We start from the raw sequence: 24,643 nt of genomic DNA, 5'->3' as shown, positions 1-24,643 counted from the left end.
TTCCACTTAAAAAACTATATTGTGTATCGATACAGATTTTCTTATGAGAACCATTCTAGAATTTCAAACTGGAGGATAGTATCTGTAATGAATGATAAAACAAACTTTGTGAAGGCAGGTGTAGAATGTGATAGAGCAACTTATATGTACGAACATCTCCCTTCAGTATTAAGGCCAGACAGTACAAGTAGACTGAAGAAATTATATTTAATCTAGTTGCTATAGCCTGGCAATTTATGAACATTTAGATAATCATCTTGTTAATGCTGCTTGTAGTTTCAAAGTCATAGCTTAAATATTCTACACAGAAAAAATATATATAATTTCTTTCTGTCAAGCTGTCTGAAAAAAAAAGTCTTGTTTTTACTTTGCTGTAATATTTAGCAAGGTTAGAAACTTGGTGTCTAGTATCTAATTTGTTCCAGTTTTGAACAAAGTTAAATATGTAAACTAGAACTTCAATGGAATGATTTAGTTTGTGCTATCAAAATGGGATTTAAGTTTTAGACTTGTTTTTGGTAAAAACTGATTCAAGTTCAGGACATTATTGCAAACCATGTTCTGTGTGACTAATACATTTTAATTCTGTTGAGTGATACAAGAAATGGTAGTATTTCTGTCTTTAGAAAGAGCTAGTATTTCCTATCTTGTAGATTAATCTAGGGTGGTTCACTGAACATTTTTTAAAACCCTGATCCCTCTGGAATTCACAGATGGGGAAAAGTTAGAATTAGCTTGTAAGACTGTGGCTTCACAGTGTCAAAAACGATCAGTTTGTTCAGATAATTTTCCAGCAGAAAAATCAGGCAAATCGTTTCCTCAGTGCCTTTGAAATTATGCTGTTTGGAGTTTTTCCTAGTTAGATGGAACCTTTGGATTGCTTTTGAATATATAGTCTAGAAGTAAAAGTAGTAATTTGCTAACTTGTTAAAGAAAAATTTATTTTTGGTGGTGAAGGCTGTCTTACTGAACTCTTAGATAGTCTGAGTCTTTTTCATCACTGGCTTTTGATAGTTCCTCACCTTTTTTTTTTTTAAATCACAATCCTCTTTGAATTGATAATTATTCTTCAGAAAATATTCAATTGCATTCAAATGCTTGCAACAGTTTTCAAGTAATTTTTAAGGATTCAAAACTTCCACCCTCAAAGCTCATCTAAATGGTGGGTGACTCATAAGAGCAGAATTTCCATTTTAAAGATCTAAAATGATGGCAGAGAAGTAAATTTTAGTTCAAAAATGAATTTTTCTCCTGTACTTCTAGCCATTCAGCATGTATTTATTGAGCACGTATTATGTTTCAGCAGTAGTTCTAGCAATGAACAAGGCAAAGGAAGGGACTTAAGCTCACAGAGTTTATATTCTGGGGGAGGGTAGAGGTGGGCGGGCATTAACTGTTAAGTTGAAACAGTGGTCTTGACCCTCAGAATTAGCTCTGGCTGGTTCTTGTACATCTAAGCAGCCATTTTTCTCCAGAAACTAGCGATGATTTTGATTAATTGACCTGACAGTGCATGGCACATCATATTTACTTGGGAGGATTTAATAGCCCCAGAGACTCCCAAAGGAAACATGAAAATTTCCACATACTATTATCCTAATGGGATCAGAGTAAGAGAAAGTGCAAGCATAGATTTAAAGTTCTCACAGGCAGAGGAGAGATTTAGGTCAGTTCTTAAATGCTGTCAAGTTTTTTACTTGAATTCACATTAGACAAAAAAGTCAAGGCAACAAAAACTGAAAGCATGGAAGGAATACTTTTTATAAAAATTTATTTTCTTCTTAGGCGGATGAGTAATTTGTTTCTTGAGTATATTATTTATAATTGAAGGGGCAAGTAGGGGCAAGTTTTTGGATAAATTGTGGTGGAAAAATATTTTATATACTCAGGAATTTTGCAGGGGAAGCAAATAACTAGTCTGGAATATTCTATAGAGGTGGTCCTCAAAGTGTCAGTCCAGGATCAGTAAAATCAGCATCAGTCACCAGGGAATGTCTTAGAAATGTGACTTCTCAGAGCCCCTTCCGTACCAATGAAATCAGATGAAGGGACAGCCATCTGAGTTTTAACAAGTTTATCCAGTAGCTCTGATGCTCTAGAGGTTTGAGAACCACTCAGCAGCCCTACAATTATGCACAAATTATTATTCTTTTAATTTGGTTCACATTTATTAAAGGTAGACACATGTAAGTTGTATTGGCTGCTTTTTAAGTTTAGCACACAACGCACAACATATTTTTTAGCAAGTTAATGTTTGTAGTTCGGTTGCTAAGTTGAGTCCGACTCTTTGCGACCCCATGGACTGCAGCATGCAGTCAGCATGTTATACTCCTGTAAAATACTCCCATACTTAAAGAAAGTCTATTTTTCTTTCTTTCAGTTAATGCTAAAATATCCTAAAATAAGATTTATATTAAATTAGACCATTTTATATTAAATTAGATAACATAATTGAAAAACCAAGCATAATGGCCAACACACAGTAGAGCATTATATATTATAATTACCTTTTGCTTTTATATACCAGAATTGGTTTTCTTTAATTTGTCATATATATTATTAATTTACTTTCTTAATTTCACAGTATTTGAATGTGAATAAAATGTAAAAGTAATAGAAAACTTAGAATTATATTTATGAGTTCTTTTGTATGGGTACATTTTTGGGGCAAATTATAGCTTATTCTAAAGTTGAATGAAATTTAAAATTTCTATGGGGCAGAATTAAGTTTGAGCTCAAGAGAAAAGAAAATTGGTATTGTAGGAGATACTACATTTTAAGATTGTTTCTAGCACCCCTTGCATTTCCCCAAGTCCTCAGGCCTGAGGGGGCAAATGAATTACCTTGACATTGTGTATGTCTACTCAGTCATGTCCAGCTGTTTGCAACTCCATGAACTGTAGCCCACCAGGCTGCTCTGTCCATGGGATTTTCCAGTCTAGAATACTGGAATGGGTTGCCATTTCCTTCTCCAAGGAATCTTCCTCACCCAGGGAATCAAATCCATGTCTTTTTCATCTCCTGCGTTGGCAGGTGGATTCTTTACCACTGTGCCACCTGGGAAGCCCATTAGTAATCTACAATTTTCTGGCTGGCAGCATACATAGGCCCTTTCCCCAGAGGATCCCCCAGTTGTTTGGGGAGTTTTCTGAGTGCATTTGGATATGTTCAGGAGCATGGTGGCTCCAACTCCTGCACTGTGCTCAGAGTTTATGGTCTGACAGCCCCCTGACAGCCTCTGCCACTGCCCTGAGGTCCAGGACTCTGAGAGAGGACTGCTCTCCTACTGAGAACCCTTGTGTGATGCGTCCTCAAACTGCAGAACCTGCTGTTGGCCAACAGGTGCTCGGTTACTGTTATGTCACACACACCAAATTGCATCACGAACACAGATTTCTACTTAATTTCCCAGCTCCTGCTCCTCTTTCATAGGCACCTGCATACTCAGTTTGGAGGTCTTCCCTGATTGTGCTCATACACAGGCAAATTCAAGCTTTGGTGGAGGGGGCTGCAGCAAGGCTGTCTTCAGGGCCATGTGACCTATTCAGTCACCCAGGGCCCCCTGTGCAGACAGGGGCCCTGTGATTACTTTTATGCTCTGTTGTTGCCATCTTGAAATTCATGATGAACTTTTGAACATAGGGTCCTGCATTTTCATTTTTGCACTGCGTTCCTCAAGTTAGAGTACTGGTATCACTCTATTTTTTTTTATTTTAATTTTTTAACTTGGCTGGTGGATTGTTTACTGGTTTGTCCACTAAGTCTCTCAGTCATATCTGACTTTTTGCGACCCCATGGGCTGTATAGGCTGCCAGGCTCCTCTGTCCATGGGGTTCTCCAGGCAAGAATACTGGACTGGGTATCCTGACCCAGGGATAGAACCCATCTTCTGCGCTACAGGCAGATTCTTTACTGTTAGTTTATACCTCAAATTAGGCAGCTGTTCTGAGCAGCTGCCTGTCCATTCAGCAGAGATCCAGACTCTGAATCTCTGTTTAGAAACAATTCACTAGACTATGCTGCTTCTGTTCTTGAGACTTACATTAACAATATCTAAACTCCCCTTAAAGCATTTCCTAATACCTGGTAATGAGATAGTAAATTTAACATGGTTTTTCTTATAAGGAGCAGTCAGTTCAGTTCAGTTCAGTTCAGTTGCTCAGTCATGTCCGACTCGTTGCGACCCCATGAACTGCAGCACGCCAGGCCTCCCTGTCCATCACCAACTCCCGGAGTCCACCCAAACCCATGTCCATCGAGTCGGTGATGCCACCCAGCCATCTCATCCTCTGGCGTCCCCTTCTCCTCCTGCCCCCAATCCCTCCCAGCATCAGGGTCTTTTCCAATGAGTCAGCTCTTCATATGAGGTGGCCAAAGTATTGGAGTTTCAACTTCAGCATCAGTCCTTCCAATGAACACCCAGGACTGATTTCCTTTAGGATGGACTGGTTGGATCTCCTTGTAGTCCGAGGGACTCTCAAGAGTCTTCTCCAATACCACAGTTCAAAAGCATCAATTCTTTGGCACTCAGCTTTCTTTATAGTCCAACTCTCACATCCAAAGGACTAGACAGACCTTTGTTGGCAAAGTAATGTCTCTGCTTTTGAATATGCTTTGGCCACCTCATGCAAAGAGTTGACTCATTGGAAAAGACTCTGATGCTTGGAGGGATTGAGGGCAAGAGGAGAAGGGGACAACAGAGGATGAGATGGCTGGATGGCATCACTGACTCGATGGACGTGAGTCTCAGTGAACTCCGGGAGTTGGTGATGGACAGGGAGGCCTGGCGTGCTGCGATTCATGGGGTCACAAAGAGTCGGACACGACTGAGAGACTGATCTGATCTGATCTCATCTGATCTAGGTTGGTCATAACTTTCCTTCCAAGGAGTAAGCATCTTTTAATTCATGGCTGCAGTCACCATCTGTGGTGATTTTGGAGCCCAGAAAAATAAAGTCAGCTACTGTTTACACTGTTTCCCCATCTATTTCCCATGAAGTGATGGGACCAGATGCCATGATCTTCGTTTTCTGAATGTTGAGCTTTAAGCCAACTTTTTCACTCTCCACTTTCACTTTCATCAACAGGCTTTTTACTTCCTCTTCACTTTCTGCCATAAGAGTGGTGTCATCTGCATATCTGAGGTTATTGAGATTTCTCCCGGCAATCTTGATTCCAGCATGTGCTTCTTCCAGCCCAGCGTTTCTCATGATGTACTCTGCATATAAGTTAAATAAGCAGGGTGACAGTATACAGCCTTGACGTACTCCTTTTCCTATTTGGAACCAGTCTGTTGTTCCATGTCAAGTCCTAACTGTTGCTTCGTGACCTGCATACAGATTTCTCAGGAGGCAGGTCAGGTGGTCTGGTATTCCCATCTCTTTCAGAATTTTCCACAGTTTATTGTGATCCACACAGTCAAAGGCTTTGGCATAGTCAATAAAGCAGAAATAGATGTTTTTCTGGAACTCTCTTGCTTTTTCGATGATCCAGAGGATGTTGGCAATTTGATCTCTGGTTCCTCTGCCTTTTCTAAAACCAGCTCAAACATCTGGAAGTTCACGGTTCACATATTGTTGAAGCCTGGCTTGGAGAATTTTGAGCATTACTTTACTAGCGTGTGAGATGAGTGCAATTGTTGGTAGTTTGAGCATTCTTTGGCATTGTCTTTCTTTGGGATTGGAATGAAAACTGACCTTTTCCAGTCCTGTGGCCACTGCTGAGTTTTCCAAATTTGCTGGCATATTGAGTGCAACACTTTAACAGCATCATCTTTCAGGATTTGAAAGAGCTCCACTGGAATTCCATCACCTCCACTAGCTTTGTTCATAGTGATGCTTTCTAAGGCCCACTTGACTTCATTCCAGGATGTCTGGCTTTAGGTGAGTGATCACACCATCATGATTATCTGGGTCATGAACGTCTTTTTTGTACAGTTCTTCTGTGTATTCTTGCCACCTCTTCTTATTATCTTCTGCTTATGTTAGGTCCCTATCAATTCTGTCCTTTATCGAGCTCATCTTTGCATGAAATGTTCCCTTGGTATCTCTAATTTTCTTGAAGAGATCTCTAGTCTTTCCCATTCTGTTGTTTTCCTCTATTTCTTTGCATTGATCGCTGAGGAAGGCTTTCTTATCTCTCATTGCTATTCTTTGGAACTCTGCATTCAAATGGATATATCTTTCCTTTTCCCCTTTGATTTTCGATTCCCTTCTTTTCACAGCTATTTGTAAGGCCTCCTCAGACAGCCTTTTTTCTTTTTTGTATTTCTTTTTCTTGGGGATGGTCTTGATTCCTATCTCCTGTACAATGTCTATAAGAGTGGTACAGTCCACAGATTTATAGTATTCCTGTGATAGTTTACTGTTATTGCCTTTTTAGATACAAAGTCAGTTTTGGAATATTTATTTTTAAAAATCACTCTTTAACAAATTTTCTCCTGGTCTAAAAGCTGGTGAAAATTTATCAGGAACCAACTTAAATGTGATTCATATTGGACAAGAACCAAGTATCCATTAAATGCTAAGGGTGAGGGCCAGAAAAAATAGAGAAGGCCTGTCCTTGCTTTTTAAGAGCTTGTAATGCACTTAGAATGACAGATGCAGAGAGCAATTATTTCTGCCTGGGGGAGCCTGGAGATGGGGTTGGGGAAGAGATTAAATACTTTTTAATGTACTCTTGCAAGGAGGGGCTTGGTGTCCATGGGAGGACTTCGGCAGTGTACTTTACACTAGGATTTGAGTCATTCTATCTTGGTCAGACTTTTTTCCCCCCATGTTTTGGCCCCAGCAAGCGGCTTTCAAGATCTCAGTTGCCTGACCAGGGATCAAACCTGGGCCCTGGCAGTGACAGTCCAGAATCCTAACCATGAGGCTAGCAGGAAATGCCACCAACTTGTTTGTTGACACACATTAGATCACTTCTTTTCTCCTGTGCTTTTTAGCCTCGGCTCCCCAATCAGATGAAGGCTCTGACATCGACTCTGAACCAGACTTACCCCTCAAGAGGAAACAGCGCCGGAGCCGCACCACCTTCACAGCAGAACAGCTTGAAGAACTGGAGCGGGCTTTTGAGAGAACCCACTATCCTGATATTTACACCAGGGAGGAACTGGCCCAGAGGGCAAAGCTTACGGAGGCCCGAGTACAGGTACCAACATCCCAACATCCTGTCCTGCGTAAACCCAGAAAGGGAACAAGAGCATCTTCTTCTCTAAGGTGTATTTCAAACCAAGAAAGTAACTATGCTAGGAATGGTCCTTCATTGTGAATGGTAGCCTCTCACATTATAAAGTTCTCCCTTTCTGATTTCTTTCCTTTACATTTTGCCTTGTCATGATAACAATATCATGATGTCTTTTTTCTTTTTATTTGCACTTGTGTGGTCCAACTACCTCCGGCCCCTGCTCCTCACCCCCCACCCCGCCTCTGCCCCCTCCCCGGCCCCTGCCCCCTTCGTCAAGGTATGTCTGTGGGATACAGCAACATTTTACTATGCTAACCAGTAAGTCAGAAAAGGTTCTTTTTCCTCTTAATAGTTCGGTAAGTCCAATTATTGATATGATGGCTATATTTGGCTTTTCTGTCACATTGTTTGATACGAGTATTTTATATGTATTGATTTAAAACTGTGATCTATTTAATTAGCTTTATTTCTATTAGTATATTTTGTATTTGTGAAAATGTACGTTCTTATTTTAGACTTTGGTTGTCATTACCAGGAGAATGTGTTAATAATTGTATCAAATGTAACACAGAGAAGAATGTCAACTCGTGTTACTCACGCATCATTTCAGGGATCCTTGTTATGTACCAGGGAATGCATAGATTTTGGGGGTGGTACAGGGATGACAACGAAGTTTTGAGATGTTGTTGTGTGCCAGGCACTATTCTAAATGCTTTATATGGATTAACTCATTTACTTATCATTAAAACCTAGGTTGTTACTATTAATGTCTCCAATTTATAGATGAGGATACTGAGACTCAGAGAATTTAAGTAACTACCCAAAGTCATGTAGCTAGTAAGTGATCACGGTAATTGGATTCCATATATTTCCTCTCTGTAGCCATTCAGTCATGATGAAGTGCAAAGTTGTATAAGGTAAAATCCCTTTCTTTAAGTCCAGAAGCTTTTCAAGTAACTGTATTATTTTAAGAACATGTAAAATTACCTTTTCAACTTAGAAGTGTTCTGAACCCTGGAGAAAGGCTACCTGGGTATAATTTGTTTCTATTGGGTGATTGAATAATGTTTCATTATGAATGATGAACAGTCTCCCCAACGTAGAAAAGCACTGATGGAAAGATTACAAGTGCCTCAAGGTATCCTGGAATTCTTTACTGGCCCAGGAGTTGAAGTCACCTGATCCAGAAATGTCATGTTATTCCCAGATACTTGACTTTCATAGTCAGAGTGAGACTGAGGACTCAGCAGCGAAGTAGGCAGTTGATGTGGTCTCTAGATTGATTGACACCTTCCCCTATGCTTCTAGCTATCTCTCCCATCACAGATTGTTCTGGAATAGCCTCTTATAGTCTGCAGAGCCAAGTCAGATTGCTTTTCTCAGCTTGACTTTCTATCTGATCATCACAGTGCTAGGAAAGTCAAGGAACACCAAGATGAATGAAGACAAATTTCTCAAAGAACTAGTGTTTAATGGGGTAATAAAGTAAACACACAAATAATTTGAGAGCAAAGCTGATATGATAAGTGTATTAGAGAGAGATGAAGTGCAGTGAGAGCTGAGAGGAGGAAAGGTGTGAGATCTTGTTGGGGTAAAAAAGCGGGGCTCATGAAGAAGGGAGGGATCAGATGGACTTCTGGGTCTAGATAGATATTCAAGGGGCAGGGTAGGTGGGAGAGCATTTTAGTAACAGAATAATGAGCAGAAGCACAGAGGGCTGGACGCACATGAGCTACATGTCAGATGAACTTTCATTTTCTCTCTAGTCATGTTGAGGAAACAGTGAACAGTTCAGTTTGGTTAAATAGAGGGAGTGGTAGGGTGGCAGGAAGGAAGCTGATTGGAAATCTGTTTGCTTTCTTTGTATTCTTGCTGTTTTTGTTCAGTCACTAAGTCTTGTCTGACTCTTTGCAACCCCATGAACTACAGCATGCCAGTTCTTCACTAGCTCCTGGAGTTTGCTCAGATTCATGTTCATTGAATCAGAGATGCCATCCAACCATCTCATCCTCTGTCACCTCCTTTTCTTCTTGCCTTCAATTTTTCCCAGCATCAGGGTCTTTTCTTAGTGTTTATTTTTTGGTACTTAGGAAATGTGCATTCTTAACTTCAGTTATCATTCTGGGCAGAACATGATTCTATCAGACATAGCATATAGAGAGGTGTGTCAATTCTTGTTATTCACTCACCACTTCAGGGATCCTTGTTATGTACCAGGCACTCTGTGGACTGTAGGGGTGGTGCATAAACAATAGTGAAATTTTGAGTGCTTACATACATTTTGTGGCGAGCTTGGGTTTCAGGCAAGGCAGCTAAACTTGACGCAAAGGGCATTGAAGGTGGTGGGCATGAAATAGGTCAGCGGCAGTGGGAATGGAAAGGAGAGAACTGCTGTGGAAGGTGGAATGTAGGCATCTGATTGTGTGAGCTGGAGGTACATGCAGCGAAGAGTCCCAGATATGCTGGGATTTATAGCACAAATGTTTTGCAGCTGGACCTATTCAATCCCTGTATTTAGTACATTGGGATATAGTGCTCTTTCCCAGAAATGACCACTTCTAACCACAAGCTGGGCTTCTTTGGTGGCTCAGATGGTAAAGAATCTGCCTGCTATACAGGAGACCTGAGTTCAATTCCTGGGTTGGGAAGATCCCCTGGAGAAAGGAATGGTAGGTAACCCACTCCAGTCTCCTGCCTGGAGAATCCCACGGACAGAGAAGCCTGGCAGATTACAGTCCATGGTGTCTCAAAGAGTCATATATGACTGAATGACTAACACTTTTTCAACCACAAATCATGATGTGTATATATATATATCACATATTATTTATAGTAACATATACTCATATATCATATTTATATAGCATATATAATGTATGATATCATATCATATTATTTATAGTAACATATACAGTGTACATATTATAATTATATAACAATGCTGCTGCTGCTGCTGCTGCTAAGTCACTTCAGTCGTGTCCAACTCTGTGCAACCCCATAGACGGCAGCCCACCAGGCTCCCCCATCCCTGGGATTCTCCAGGCAAGAACACTGGAGTGGGTTGCCATTTCCTTCTCCAATGCATGAAAGTGAAAAGTGAAAGTGAAGTCGCTCAGTCGTGTCCGACTCTTCACGACCCCATGGACTGCAGCCTACCAGGCTCTTCCGTATGATTTACATCAAATCTGTCTGCTTTTATTATAGTTCTGTGATCACCTAGTTTAAATGTGAAGTTGAGGTCCATTTGTTCTTCCTTTCTTTCGACAAACCTTTATTGCGTGCCCTCTATATCCCAGGGTCTGGTCCCTATCCCCCCAGGCTGGCCAAGCCCACATACTGGGTCTGCCCTTAAGACAGACTGGAGATCAGTTCTGAACTCAGAGTCAAAAAATAAACACTGGATTTAAAGAAATCAAACAGAGAGCGTGATGGAAAACTGAGAAGAGTGCTCCCTGCTCCTCTGCCTCCTCGCTGCATTCGCCAAAGACAAGTACGTGGAGACAGAATTCATCCCAACCACGTGCAGCTTGTACAGCACCGGGCACTCGCATCTGGTTCAGGAAATGTGGAGGAGAGTAAGAATGGCCCATTAACTTCCAGAGGACAAGGGATCAAACCAATAAAGAGTGGTTCATATTTTTCTGTACAGTGACCTCCTCTCCAAAGCAGGGCCCTCATTAACCTAACAGCTGTCCTAATGTGGCTTTAACCCGGTGACTCTTTACATTCCTTATGGCTTCATTAGTTCCCTTGAGACGCATCATGTCTTGCACCACAGCTATGATCTACAGCCTAACAAATTCCCTACAACACCCGGCATATGGATCTTTTACTTAACCCAGCAGGAAAAAGAAGGGAGTAGTTAATCACTGATTAAAATGCCAGAACAAAATCCTTTAGTTTTTAGAAGGATCTGGGAAAGCAGTAGCAGCGTCAGTTCAGTTTGAGTGATAGCCAGAGAGTGTGTTAGTTTAATTTGGGGCACCTGGGAAAACCCAACAGCAAACAAAAAAAAAAAAAAAAAAAACAAACCCAAATGTGTCTACATTCCCCTCCCTCCATGGAAGAAAATTTCTAAGCTCTTGTGGATAAAGATGAAATTAAAGCTTTAATAACGTAGACCTTTATCAGTATTTGAAAAAATTTGTTTGGACAATAACTATATTATATTTATCAGGGCTGAATCTGAGTACACAATATAAGAATTACTGTACAGTAAAGACCTAATTCGCTTAATTCACCTCCCTGGTAGCTGTTGTTGTGCAAATAATGGCAAAAACTACAATTTTGTAAGGAATGACTTGCAAACACTTATGATGTGTAAACGTTTTAGTAAATATTCCATCCAAGAACTCTATGAAGCAGGCAAGTATTCTTGCCACCCAGGTAATGGAAGACAGGAAAGGAAGCTGCTTGTGAAAAAAAGGATTTAACTAGGAGTCAGAAGAGGTGGGTTTTGGTCTCAGCTTTACCCAAAGGGTTTTGTCAAGCAAGTCACTTAATTTTGCTCTAATCCTACTGGGCTTCATTTTTTCTAATTTTATTTTTAAAATATGGGATTTAGATCAGATGGCCTTAGGCTAGGTCCATGAATGACTAGGATAATCATGAATGGATTTCAGGAGACCTGGGAAACTTGACATTTGTACACAGATGTTCTGCTTTTGCCTGTGTGTGTGTGCACACAAGTGTGAGGTAGGGAGAGGGCCACTAGCTTTCCTCATATTCTTACAAATCACCACCCCTTGATCATTTCATTAATTAAAAGCCCCTAAGATGCATGATCTCTCAGGACCCTTCTAACATTGATAATTTGGCATTCTCATGGAAGCCCAATGATGGTTTAAAACCATCTAATAGATCTTTGTAGTTCAGAAGTTAAGATAGGTATGAAATATTTGGCCCTGAACTCCATAATGAAGCAAAAATATGGTCATCCTGCCATTCTCTGCCACAGTTTGCTCTTGTGATGTATAAAGTTGTGTATGCCCTCATGTGTGATATTCACGGCAGCATGGCATTTCTTCTTGTCAGCCGGGCCCGTCCTCTCCCCTCTACACGGTGGTCAAGGCTGGGTAGCAGCCGTGGTAGGAGGGCTGGGCGAGTGGAGTGAATAAGAAGTTCCAGGGAACAAGCAGATTGTCCTGAATTTACCTACTTGGAAAGTACTGTAATTGACACTTTACTATCAGCTCTGGTAGTTAATGAAACATTTTGTAATCTTGTTGTAAATTCTAAGGGTTAACGATTACACTCTCTTCCCATTTTTCAAACTGTATTTGAAATAACCCATCTGGAATAATGTAGGTTAGATTGCTTTTGAGGACCACACCAAAAATGTGAACCAGTAATTTATTGAGAGCAAAATTAGGTTTACACCATGGGACAATTAGCACTAATCCATGAAACTTGGAAACAATTTGGACCTAAGCCTCCGTTCAAGCCAGACTGGCTTTCAATTATTTGAGGTGTTATTTGGGCACTTTCCTGCTTGCTCAGGGGCATGAAAGGCTTTGGCTATAGACAGAACTCAGAAAACAAAGGCTTTAATTCTTGGATTTCTCAATGTGACATTTTTACTTAATAACTAACATTTACTGCACACACTTTTTTTTTTACAGTATTCTTTTATAAGCTTTGTTTGTATTGTCTCATTTAATTATGTTGTCTCATTTAATCCTGTGAAGGAGTTTTTTATTTCTCCCATTTAGTAGATGAGAAAACAGAGGCCCACAGATGTTAAGCAAATTTTTCAAGGTTACAGAGGTAGTGAGAGACAGGAAAAGCTGGGATTCAACTCTTGCCTGCATCGCTCCCATGTGAAAGTAAAGTGTGACTGTATTTTTTAAAATACTGAGTTTTTGTCCAGCTTTTATTGCTAAGACCAAATTGGTCACTTATTTTATTCAGGAAGAGGAAAATTTATAAAAACCTGTTCTTTTGTGATTATCTTTTCCCCTTAGTTATTGTGATATAATAGGGATCTTTCGATCAATTTCAATTTTGCTTCAGAAAATCATCGAATGTTATGTTACTCCAGAATGGACCTGAAGATCATTTCCAAAAGCATGAAGAGAGATATACAAGCAGGGAAAGATTTAGGGAGCAGGTGAAATTGAACCAGGCTGCAGTTCATCAAACGAAATAAAAACTTGCTGCAAGGGAAGGTTCTGATGTTGTGTGATATTGCACAGGCAATTATAAACAACTGTGTCTGATAGTAGTTATCCACTGATATGTGCCTCCTGCCCTACTTCCTTACTATGCGAAATGTGATTGGAAGGCCAGGTAATGCTGGGGAGAGTGAAATCACACTGAATTAGAGATTGTAAAGTGACATTTAACAGGAAGGTAGCAGACTCTGAGATGGAAAAGACTGAAGGCAAAAGGAGAAGAGGGCAGCAGAGGATGAGATTGTTAGCATCACCAACTCAATGGACATAAATTTGCGCAAACCCTGGGAGATAGTGAAGGACAGAGGAGCCTGGCAGGCTATAGTCCATGGGGTCACAAAAAGTCAGACAGGACTTACTGACTGAACAACACCAACTACAAGCTGACTTTGTAAACTTGTTCTCTCTGCCCTACTGGCTAAGAAATTGGTGAAATACTCATATTCTCCTCTAGAACCTCAAAGGCCAGATTGTTGCTATTGTTACTCTTTTCAAAACAAAGAAAAGTTTCTAAACACTGTAAAAACCAAATCATAAATACCTTCTATCGATTTGGGGACTTACCTGGTGGCTTAGGTGGTAAAGAATCTCCCTGCAATGTCAGAGACCTAGATTCGATCCCAGGGTTGGGATGATCCCCTGGAAAAGGGAATGGCAACCCACTCCAGTATTCTTGCCTGGAGAATTCCATGGACAGAGCACCCTGGTGATCTATAGTCCATGGGGTTGCAAAGAGTCAAACATGACTGAGCGACTCGCACTTTCACTTTCCACCCATTTTAAGTGATTTTATTCAGTCTTATGCACTTACATGTGTCATTCAGTAGATTATTCTTTGATTGTCTGTTAGGAATTAGGTGATAGAATATTGGAAGAGTTAGGTAGGACTTCTGAGTGCCAGGGGAATGTCTTTCAGTTACAGATGGGGTAATAACAGCACCCTAGAATCATTGTGCTTGGCTTGGGTACTTAAAATGAAGGTGATTTCAAGGGCGCCTTTTTCCTATTAAAAATAGATGTGTGTTTTATGAGTTTCAAAGCCTAAAGAAGGCAAGGACCATTTCCCAGTTTGCAGCTTCAGTGTATTTTGCAACTTCAGTGCTGCTTCTGGCAGTTTCAGCTGCTTCTTGGAGATGCGGAGGCTGCCAGGGGCAAGATGATAGAAAACTCTGGCTAACTGGCCAGAGACAGGCAGCTCAGCCCTCAAGAAGCCCTGGTTCTCTCAGAAATAGCCTTCTGGATTTATTTAGCCTGAATTTAAACAACTTTTAAATTCATTCCTTTGGGAAACTCTTAGACCTCCTGTTAAAGGTTTGTTTTTCAGTAAAGATTTGCTTTCCAACTATTCCTCGTCTTTTGCGGTAGTTATAATATATACTGTATGGTAAATATAAGAACTTATAAATCCACCTCCTGGTGGGTTTATTCCATGTCATCAGCGTTTACTTGTATCACTGTGGAAAAATGAAACAAAACCAAACAACCTTGTACACCTAGCCTTTTGGGTTTAATCTTTTGAAGGGATTTGTAGAAAGTCATGATGTTCCTTCGAATTTATTATCTGAATGAAGACATTTTTGATTTTAAAAATTGGGTTATGGAGGAGTTAGCATGAACATAAATCAAAAGTAGGTTGGGATTGATGGAGTAACCAGGCAGAGCCCACCCACTGGATAAATCAAATTTGGTTTACTTATCTAAAGGTTACAGCAGGAAGTTGGCACAGAGAGATTGGAGACACGCTCTGATAATGTCAGAAGGGCAAGCTTCTGAGATCTTCATAATGAATCTCACCAGTAGGTTTGGTGACAGTAAGTCTGAATGAGTGAAGTCACATCATAACTTTTGGAAATTCAACTCTCCTCCCTGCCTAGGCAGCTGAAGATTCACTGCACATGGGTTGGTCAAGATAAGTGTGAGGGCCCTTCGCTTGAGCCAGGTGTGACTAACCAGCTTGTTCCAAGCACTTCCCTGAAAACAGTTTTTTTGCCCTGATGCCTCTAGGAGTCATGGTAACAGACACTTAGACTTCCAGTGAGAAAACACAATTGATCCAGAACCGAAATTGAATGCTGTTCTTGGTTCTATTATCCCAGGTGGCAATTTATTAAGTTAAGTAAAACTCTAATTCAATTATGTATCAACTTGAGAAAATATTGACTTAGCTTCTTTTCCTGTGGGATACTTAAGGAGTATTAAATGTTAGTGTTCTGAGGAAGTTCAAACAGCTTTCCTTACCAGTATCTTGCAGCATGGCTAGAGAAGACCAGACTCCTTTTCATACAGATGCTTGAGTGAATAGCAAAAGTTTAAGCAGATGCCTTGGTAAAGTATTTATTAAACTGGGCTTTCTTGTTTAAGAAAGGAGGGAGGGAGACATTGCTCTCTCCACTCTTTTAAAAATTTTGTGACTTAAAATTTACAATTAAGTTGTTTAAGTGTTAACTTTGTTCTGTGGGGAAATCAAGTCATCTTTTCTCAAGCATGCTGGTCTCTTGCATCATCTCTTCCATCTGGACTGACCGCTTTTTGAAGTCACATCCAAACTTAAAATGAGTTGACATTCTGTCTCTCATCTAAAGTTTTCCTGATTCTCTGCATTTCCAAACATGGAACTTCTACCTCTAGTGAGCAGTTAGTTTGGTGACCTTGACCACTCTGTGAATTCCTTGAAGAAAAGACAGTAAGCTCCTTGAGCTCAGGGATCCTATCTTATCTACTTCTTTTTTCCTCTGATAAAAAGATAGGTGCTTACAGCTGTTATGGAAAGAAATAATAAAACAAACTCATTTTGTAAGGGATCTTCATAGATAAAATGCTTTCTTTTTTGAAGTACCTCTTCAACATTTATTTCTATTAAGATCAGTATTATGTCTCACATTTTGGAAGAGAGGGTAAAAAATCGCTCCACTTATCCTTCTGGTCAATTTATAAGACTCTCTAGGAGCTGTGCACATAATGTCCATACAAATACAGACACATTGATAAGACTATGAAATACAAGGGTTAGTGCAGTAGGCAAGGCCAAATTAGGACACATGTCATGGAGGGGGCCATAGAGACTCCTGGCTCCTCCCTCAAGTGCTGTAGTACATGATGGTGGGAGGGTGCCAATGGTGATGGCACCTCTGCTCAGCCATCCCTCCCCAAAGTCACCCCAGAGTTCATGTGGGGGCTCTTGACAGACCTTGAAAAGCCCTTGAAGTCCCTCTACTGACCCCTGACATCTAACTCTCCTTTCTTCCCTGACAATACAAGCCAGAAGGCAGAGGACTCTTGTGTCTGTTTGCCCTGTCAGTAAGGGGCCTTTAATCTGTTTTAGCATGAAAAATTCATTAAGAATGTACTATTATTTCATCAGTGAACTTCTCAAATTTTAAATTAAATCCATAGGTCTGGTTTAGCAACCGCCGTGCAAGATGGAGGAAGCAGGCTGGGGCCAATCAACTGATGGCTTTCAACCATCTCATTCCGGGGGGATTCCCTCCCACAGCCATGCCGACCCTGCCAACGTACCAGCTGTCAGAGACCTCTTACCAGCCCACAGCTATTCCACAAGGTATGGAGGAAGGCAGTCAAGGGGTTAAAATGTAATTCCCAGTCTTGTTCCCCGCTGCTTACTTTATACGGTGAAATCTTCTGTGATGTCCCTGTGGCTGTCTGTATGTTTGTTGCATTATATCGGGTTGTCCTGAAAGTACCTGTCACCTTTCAGAAACATAGTTTGTTCTATGACATGTCTGAATCTCTCTAAACTGTGTTGTAATATAATACTGTTTCAGGATTTTAAAACAAAACCAATGAACCAAAACAATCTCCCAAAATAAGCACGCAATTGGCTTTTCCTTTGTTAAAACCTCTACGTTTGTACTCCAGTCTGCAATTAACTGAAGTTCTGATGGCTCCTCACTGGGGTAGGAATTGAGGGTAGGTAAACTTTGATGGAGTCCTTCTATGTTAGAGCATGGGCTTCCCAGGTGGCTCAGTGCTAAAGAATCTGCCTGCCACGCAGGAGACGTGGGTTCAATCCCTGGGTCAGGAAGATCCCCTGGAGAAGGAAGTGGCAACCCACTCCGGTATTCTTGCCTGGGAAATCCCATGGACCAAGGAGCCTGGCAGGCTACAGCCCACAGGGTTGCAAAGAGTCAGACACAGCTTAGCAACAGCAACAAAATGTTAGTGCATAGAGGTGAATGGGATAAATAGGAAGACTAAATTATTTTGGATTACAAAAGATAGCATTGTGGGCATTTGAAACTATACTATCACAGTAATATTTAGGTGTTTTGGAAGTTTATTTGATAAGAAATTTAAAAACCAATACAATATTGTAAAGTTGAAAAATAAAATAAAAAAATTAAAAAAAAAGAAATTTAAGATGCAATTCTTACACTGGTTAATCTTTATGTTGATTAGTAACATTCAGTACTAATATAGGTTTGTTCTCACTGTTAAGGTGATTTCTGAATTTCTGTTCTGGTTAAGTGTTCCTTGGAAGTATATAAATAAACTATGTACTTGTACATATGTGCAGAAGAGATGTGGCTCTATTTGTTAGGAGTGGTTTTATACTTACATATCAAGAAGTACAGTATGAAATTTACATTTATTTGACCAGTGGATATGCTGATGGCTTGGTGACTGCGAACTTTTGCACTGAACCTTCTCTGCCAGCCTTCAAAGGAGATTTATGGCTGATAACCTTCTTCCTTGCAGCCGTGTCAGACCCCAGCAGCACCGTCCACAGACCTCAGCCGCTTCCTCCAAGCACTGTACACCAAAGCACTCTTCCTTCCAACCCGGACAGCAGCTCTGCCTACTGCCTCCCCAGCACCAGGCATGGATTTTCCAGCTATACAGACAGCTTTGTGCCTCCATCCGGGCCCTCCAACCCCATGAACCCCGCCATTGGCAATGGCCTTTCACCTCAGGTCAGTCCCGTGTTTCCAGACAGACGAGTTGCTGTATACCAGAACCAAATAGTCAATTCCCTGAGGCAGTCGTATAATGAATTGCCAAATTTAAACCATAATGTATTCTTTATACAAGCCACATGATTTCAGTTTTCTGGTTTCCTTTCTCTCCACCCTTCTTACGGGCTGTATCAAAAGTTAGAGCTTAGACTTAAAATTCAAGCGACTTTTATCATAATCAGGGAGATTTTCTGTTTATACTTAGTTGTCAAGGTGTCATCTTCTCCACATGTAGTAGTTCTGGGTTTTGGGTAAGAAGTTCACACATATTTTTTAAAATGGTATTTGGTCAGCTGATAGGGTTGTGAGCAAGAATGCTTAATAAAAAAACACCACAGCTTTTCTATAATTTTCAGAGAGAAGGTTAACAAGTTGTGTGGAGAATGACCCATCTGATGGCTGCAGAACTCTGGGATAAATGAGTTATAAATGCGAAAATTAGGAGAATTACTGCTCCTTGGGAATATATAGGAATTTGAATGTTGTAATTGTTTTTCTAATTTGCATTGGACTATGAGCTTTTCTTGAGAGATTATATTAATAAATTGCCTTGATAATTGCATGTCAGAGGGTTGGTTAAATTTCCTACATGTGGCATCTGTCTGGGGTTGACATTATTAGCAGTTGTTTAAATACAGATCACTTGATTTTATTAGAGAGCACTTGGCCCAGGTGGCGAGGAGAGCTGCCCGCTAAATTTGGAGAAATGTCACGAAGGGGTTGCAATCTATAATTGCAATCAAGAATCTCTTCAGGGCTGAGAGTGAGAGTTTTAACAGCTTTATCTTTTCTTAACCCCCTTTTTCCTCTCGGTGGTTGGAAAAACAGAGAGAAGCTCAGAATGACACAAATGAAAAGTGAAAAGACAATTATACTCAATTACACACCAATCACTGGCTATCACCACTGCCTAAGCACCAAGAGGGCGTTCTAATAGGCAGAAAATGAGATTTTAATGGCACAAAGGGTGGCCAAAATAAGGACTCATATATCTTTGCCTTCTTCGTTTTCTTCAACTTGTGGTTTGCATCTTGGGAGTGGAGTTCCTGGGCTCTGCACAACGGTGATAACTCTGAGCAGCTGAAAAGTTCAAAGCTGTTGCAGTTGAAAAGAATGAATAGCAAAGGCAATGAAATAAACATTTCTGCCTAAAGGCAAAAGTTCATAAATCCTTTTTTGTAACAGTAAATGTAATTAAGTTTCTTAGATTCCTATAGCACATCCTGGGATAAAAACTAAGAGGTGGCTTTAAACCTTGGCTGCAAAATAGCAACATGAAAACAATGGACGTGCTTCCTACAGGACTTTAATAGACTTAATTTCCAAGTACTGGCATTTGTGTGTGGTTTGCATGAAAATCATGGACTTATATTAATAGATTCATGTTTAAAGGCCTGCACTTAGAGCATAGAGGCTTCTCCCACAGTTTACAAGTAACATCAGAAGTAGTTGTTGTCTCTGCAGTTTAAAACGTAAGTAGTTTGAGGCCACAGAAAAGTTTTTTATGAACACAATTCGGTTGAGAGTTTGCATAAAAGTAAACTTAACTCTGTAAGGTGAGACCCAGGATTCTCTTGGCATTTGTCAGTGGTCGAGTACAATAAAAATGACACAAATCTGTATTCTCAAGACACTGAGGCTGCAGGTATCTTGTATTATAGATGTCTACCCTTGTATGTTATAACACATGTATTATACTGTGTTATTTAAGTGGAGGTACTAGCCCTGGACTTTGAAACTGTTAGTCCTTGATTTCAAGAAGACTGGCTATGATTCTAGAGCTGGCAGTAAGTAGGGCAGGAATGATTCCATTATCAAGCAATGGAAAATTCCTCAGGCAACTTTTCCTGTGTTTCTTTACATTACTCTTGTACATTATGTTAGCTCCTTACTTATTATATTGTGGATATCCAGAATATTTTGCATTTCTACCATATATTTCCTCCTCAAACCACCACTTGTGTTAGTTACTGTAGCATCTCTAGTGAGTTAGAAGAGAGATGAATAATATGAAGTTCCTCCTTATTTCCTTAGGCAAAATTGGAGAAAAATAGCTGAGTGCATCAACATCTTGCCAGACGTATCTACAAAATAGATGGAATGGGAGCATTAGGGGAATTGGGAATTAGGACTTAGATTTCTATAGCCTTTGAGACTGACCACTTCTCAGGAATGCCTCTATTTAAGCAAAGAGGGATGTGTCCACTGTTTTTGGTTGTCTTTATTAAAAATATCGTAGGGATTTCCCTGGCAGTCCAGTGGTTAAGACTCTGCCTTCCAGTGCTAGGGAGTGTGAGTTTGATCCCTGGCCGGGGAACTAGATCTGCCCTGACACAGGGTGTGGCCAGAGGTCCAAGAGGGAGGGAATATGTGTATCCATAGAGCCAATTCACTTTGTTGTACAGCAGAAACTAACACAACATTGTAATGCAATTATACTCCAAAAAAAAGTTTAAAAAATATTGTAAAGAAAATTGAAGAAAAGAGTCCACATTTAACAACTAGTTTACCTGTTATCTAAAGAAAAGGGTAAAGAATGGTGGTGGCCAAGTCTTTTTGCTTGTTATAGGGAAGTGCTTATTAATATATTGGATCATATAATATTAAATATAGGGAACTTCCCTGGTGGTGCAATGGTTAAGACTTTGCCTTCCAGTGCAGGAGGTGGGAGTTTAATCCCTGGCTGCTAAGATCCCACATGCCTCAGGGCCAAAAAATCAAAACAGAAGCAATATTGTAACAAATTCACTAAAAATAGTCCGCATCAAAAAAAAAAAAATCTTAAAGAAACTAATCCTACAACTGCCATTTCTCCTCTTCTCCAACTCTTGCACTTCCTATCTCTGGCTGAAAGTCTGATATGCCGACAAATCAACTGAGGCTCAGAGAACTTGTGGCCATATCGCTGATAGTGAGAGAGCTGGGACTAGACAAAATTCCTGGCTCCTTGTCTAGAACCTCATTACTTACAGCACCCAGTTGGGTGGAGAGAAAACAGATTAAAAAAAAAAGAAAATAAAGGTGGGGACTTTATTCATATTTTAAAATCATTTTATAGAAGCTCGTTTTCTAAACTTTTGCATTTGGGTTAATTAACACTCTTTTCTAATGCACTCTTTACATGCTTTTTTGCTTTATGCATTTTTCTTATCAATCTTTTAACTTCCCCTAGTAATAAAAAGTACTTTTTGGTTATTGTAGAAAATGGGGAAAAATTTTTTTTTTTTAAGATTTCCTTTCTCTGGAGTAGGGAAAAAATTCCCCTAGGCAGCCACTGCTAATATTTTTGCATTTTACCTTCCAGCTCTTTATGGGTGTTATGCTTTAAAAATACATACATAATTGAGATAGTATATATATACTATATCATAAAATATGTAAGCTTCCATCTTGCCTTTTCCCTGCCTTTGCACTTCATCATAGGTTTTTTCTTATCTACTAATTTAAATGAAATTGATCTAAAGTTTTTTGAGTCCTTATGATCAGTTCATTGTAGATCTCTTTAGTAGATGCCATTTTATTTGTGCATCTTATTTGATTTTTTTCCTAGTGGCATTGATATTGATGTATCATTTGCCCTTCAGACTTGGACATGCATTAGAATGTGCGTGAACTATTGTAAAATCAGCTTTCTAGTTAATGGAATTAATAGACACCATTATGGTAAGCAAATTATTCCTTACGGTTTGTGTGTGGGATTTAGTTGATTTTCCTCTGAGGCCTCTAACGTATCTATCTGCTCCCTCAAACAAAGATTCTTTTAAGGCTTGGCATCAGAGCCATGAGTCAAAGGGTGTTTCTCAGATGCCCTTAGCGCTTTCCTCAGAGAAATTCTCAGCTTTCGGAGGGATGGGTGTGAAGCAGGGACTGAGGAAAAGGTCACTGTCCAGTTGGTCAGATGAGAGTAGCAACAGATTGACAAACAGGTGTGACATTCTGAATCTCAGAATCCTCATGAAAACTTTTAGAGACATTGATCATATCCTTCCTCAAGTTGCCCCTAAGTGTCTGTGCATTACTGAATTGTTGGCAAGTGTAGTTTGTTCTGAGGGACTCCATAACTGTATCCATTTTATTTATGGAAAAGCTGAGGCCAGGGCAACACAGTCAGAGTCACTGGCAGAGGTAAGAGCCAAGTCTGTCTCTCTTCCAGGTTTTTTTGGCTGTGCTGGGTCTTCATTACGGCACATGGGCTTTCCCAGTTGCCATGTGTGGGCTTCACTAGTTCCAGTGCATGGGATTCTCCACTTGTGGCGTGCAGGCTTCTCTGGTTATGGCTTGCAGTGTTAGTTGCCCCGTGGTGCAGGATCTTAGCTCCCTGAACAGTAATCAAACCCATGTTCCCTGCATTGGATAGCAGATTCTTTACCACTGGACTGCCAGAGAAGTCTCTTCCAGTTTCACTAGTTCTTTAATAAACCAAATTACACATTTAATTTGCCAAAGAGGCATGATGTCGTAGAAAGTTTTCCATGGGCTCCAGCGCTGATATTCAACTTGGTTTTCCAGCAGGGAGACTGGAAAGGCTTCACAGATGAATGACTGGGCTTCACACTCCCTCCAGAACTGGATTTGTTAAGACATCTTGAGATTCTCAGTGTTGGGTGGAAGGAGAATAGGATAATTTCCTTGAAATTTTCTGCTGTCTCTGAATTTCTACATAACCATTCTAGAAGATGAGGCTTTTATAACAAATGACAAAACACCCCTTAAGAAAACCGTTCAACTCACTATACCCTGCAGTAGCACCCTCTTTTGAAAAGTTGTGTGTTCTTGGTATGGGGACACCACAGAAAGAAAACAGGGAAATAGAGACCGTGTATTTTCCCTCCAAACCCAGCTGGTATGTTCCCGGCATCTTCCTGCATGTGCAGTGGAGAAAAAGGAACGCCGACTTGGAATATGGAGCCAAGGAAATACAACCAGATGCTCGAGAAGTGAGACTAATTAACATTTGGCCCATGTTCTTCTAATTAACTTTCCTTTGCAAGAAATACTACCCTGACTGCTCCCCCACCTCCAAAACGCACATAGCTAAACCTCCAGAACAAGGCCAATAAAATGAGCAAACTTATATCATTTCAACCCCCTCTGACCCAAATCCTACAAAACTCCACAGTTTTTGGTGACAGCTTCTAATGATTTCTTGAGTGAAATACAATGTCAGTGGGTTACAGGTTTCTAGGAAGCTTTTTTTTGTTGTTGTTATGTAGTATGCAAAAATGGGCCAACTTGGCTGCATTTAGAGTTCATCAACCATTGCAAATGATTCTTCAAATGTTTTGGGTTTGGTAAAACCTAAAACACATTTTGCCAAGCACTTTTCCTCCTTAATTTTTCAAACTGTGTATTTTAGGGAAAATTTGATCCATATGGTTTTGATTCATTTACTCTTATATCATTGACATTTTTTTTTTCCTGTGGAGCCATTTGATATCCAAGAAGCTTTCTGAGCCTTTGCTGTGTTCATTTTAAGCATTTTCTTCCTTAAAAAGAGGAAGTCCTCTTTGCAACCTCAGAGGCTATAAATTTTGAGTACTCTCTCAATTCAGCAATACTTAAAAATACATTTGGTATAAATCTGGATTATTATGAACACATTTTATGTTTAGAACAGATGGAGTGATTTTTGTTTCTGGTTTTATGAGTGAAACCAATGATAAAATAAGAAAATAGGCTTAAATTACAAAAAACGTTTTGTTTTAGACAACGTTTAACTGTTATTAATAAATCCCCACGGTAAGATCTACGCTCACAGACCTCACTGCAAATTTTGTCCAGGTCTTGGGTAAGATGTAATTGAATAACCAGTACACCTGTCCTATTTCATGGGTAATCTACTGAGGAAAGAAAAAAAATTCTCATAAAGATTTGTGTACCAGGCTTCAACATGCTTGAATGTTTGCTCACCACTCAGCACCTCAGGAACAAAGAGTAGGTCTGCAGATCTCATCAAGTTTATGGACCATACCTCTGTTAAGTCTGGTTGAATCATCACAGCTTTGTGGGGATGAGATGCTGTCTCTGAAACAGACCCAAGAAAGAGCAGATAGATCTTTATACTAACGAGATTGAGGTTAATGGCAGAAGACGCCAGGATCAACTTTTGTTCTTATTCACATTTTACAAAAGGAACCCTTTAACTTCACCACCCATCCAGTTGCTTTTAAAGAATAATATTAAAATTGAGATTATTAGTGTGTAATGTATGTAAATTGCATATTTGGTGTCAGCTACGCCTGTTAGGCAGCTTCTCCATTTCATGCATATATGTATTAGACTGTCGTGGTTCCATTTCAAATCAGATTTCAA

The 24,643-nt window shown here is 40.0% G+C and overlaps 1 protein-coding gene across 1 annotated transcript in view; it reads left to right on the top strand.

The window, feature by feature from the left end:
* The window catches only part of PAX3 (paired box 3), a 100,251-nt gene that overhangs the window by 60,755 nt on the left and 14,853 nt on the right, over positions 1 to 24,643 (top strand). The window contains exons 5-7 of the mRNA XM_006079638.3: positions 6,944 to 7,149; positions 16,752 to 16,917; positions 18,075 to 18,289. Coding sequence (XP_006079700.1) covers positions 6,944 to 7,149; positions 16,752 to 16,917; positions 18,075 to 18,289 — 587 coding nt within the window. The remainder of the gene's footprint in view (positions 1 to 6,943; positions 7,150 to 16,751; positions 16,918 to 18,074; positions 18,290 to 24,643) is intronic.

Source organism: Bubalus bubalis, chromosome 2 (genome assembly GCF_019923935.1).
Source record: "Bubalus bubalis isolate 160015118507 breed Murrah chromosome 2, NDDB_SH_1, whole genome shotgun sequence".
Taxonomy (NCBI): Eukaryota; Metazoa; Chordata; class Mammalia; order Artiodactyla; family Bovidae; genus Bubalus; species Bubalus bubalis.
The sequence above is the reverse complement of the archived record's forward strand: the minus strand, read 5'-3'. Positions and strand labels throughout refer to the sequence as shown.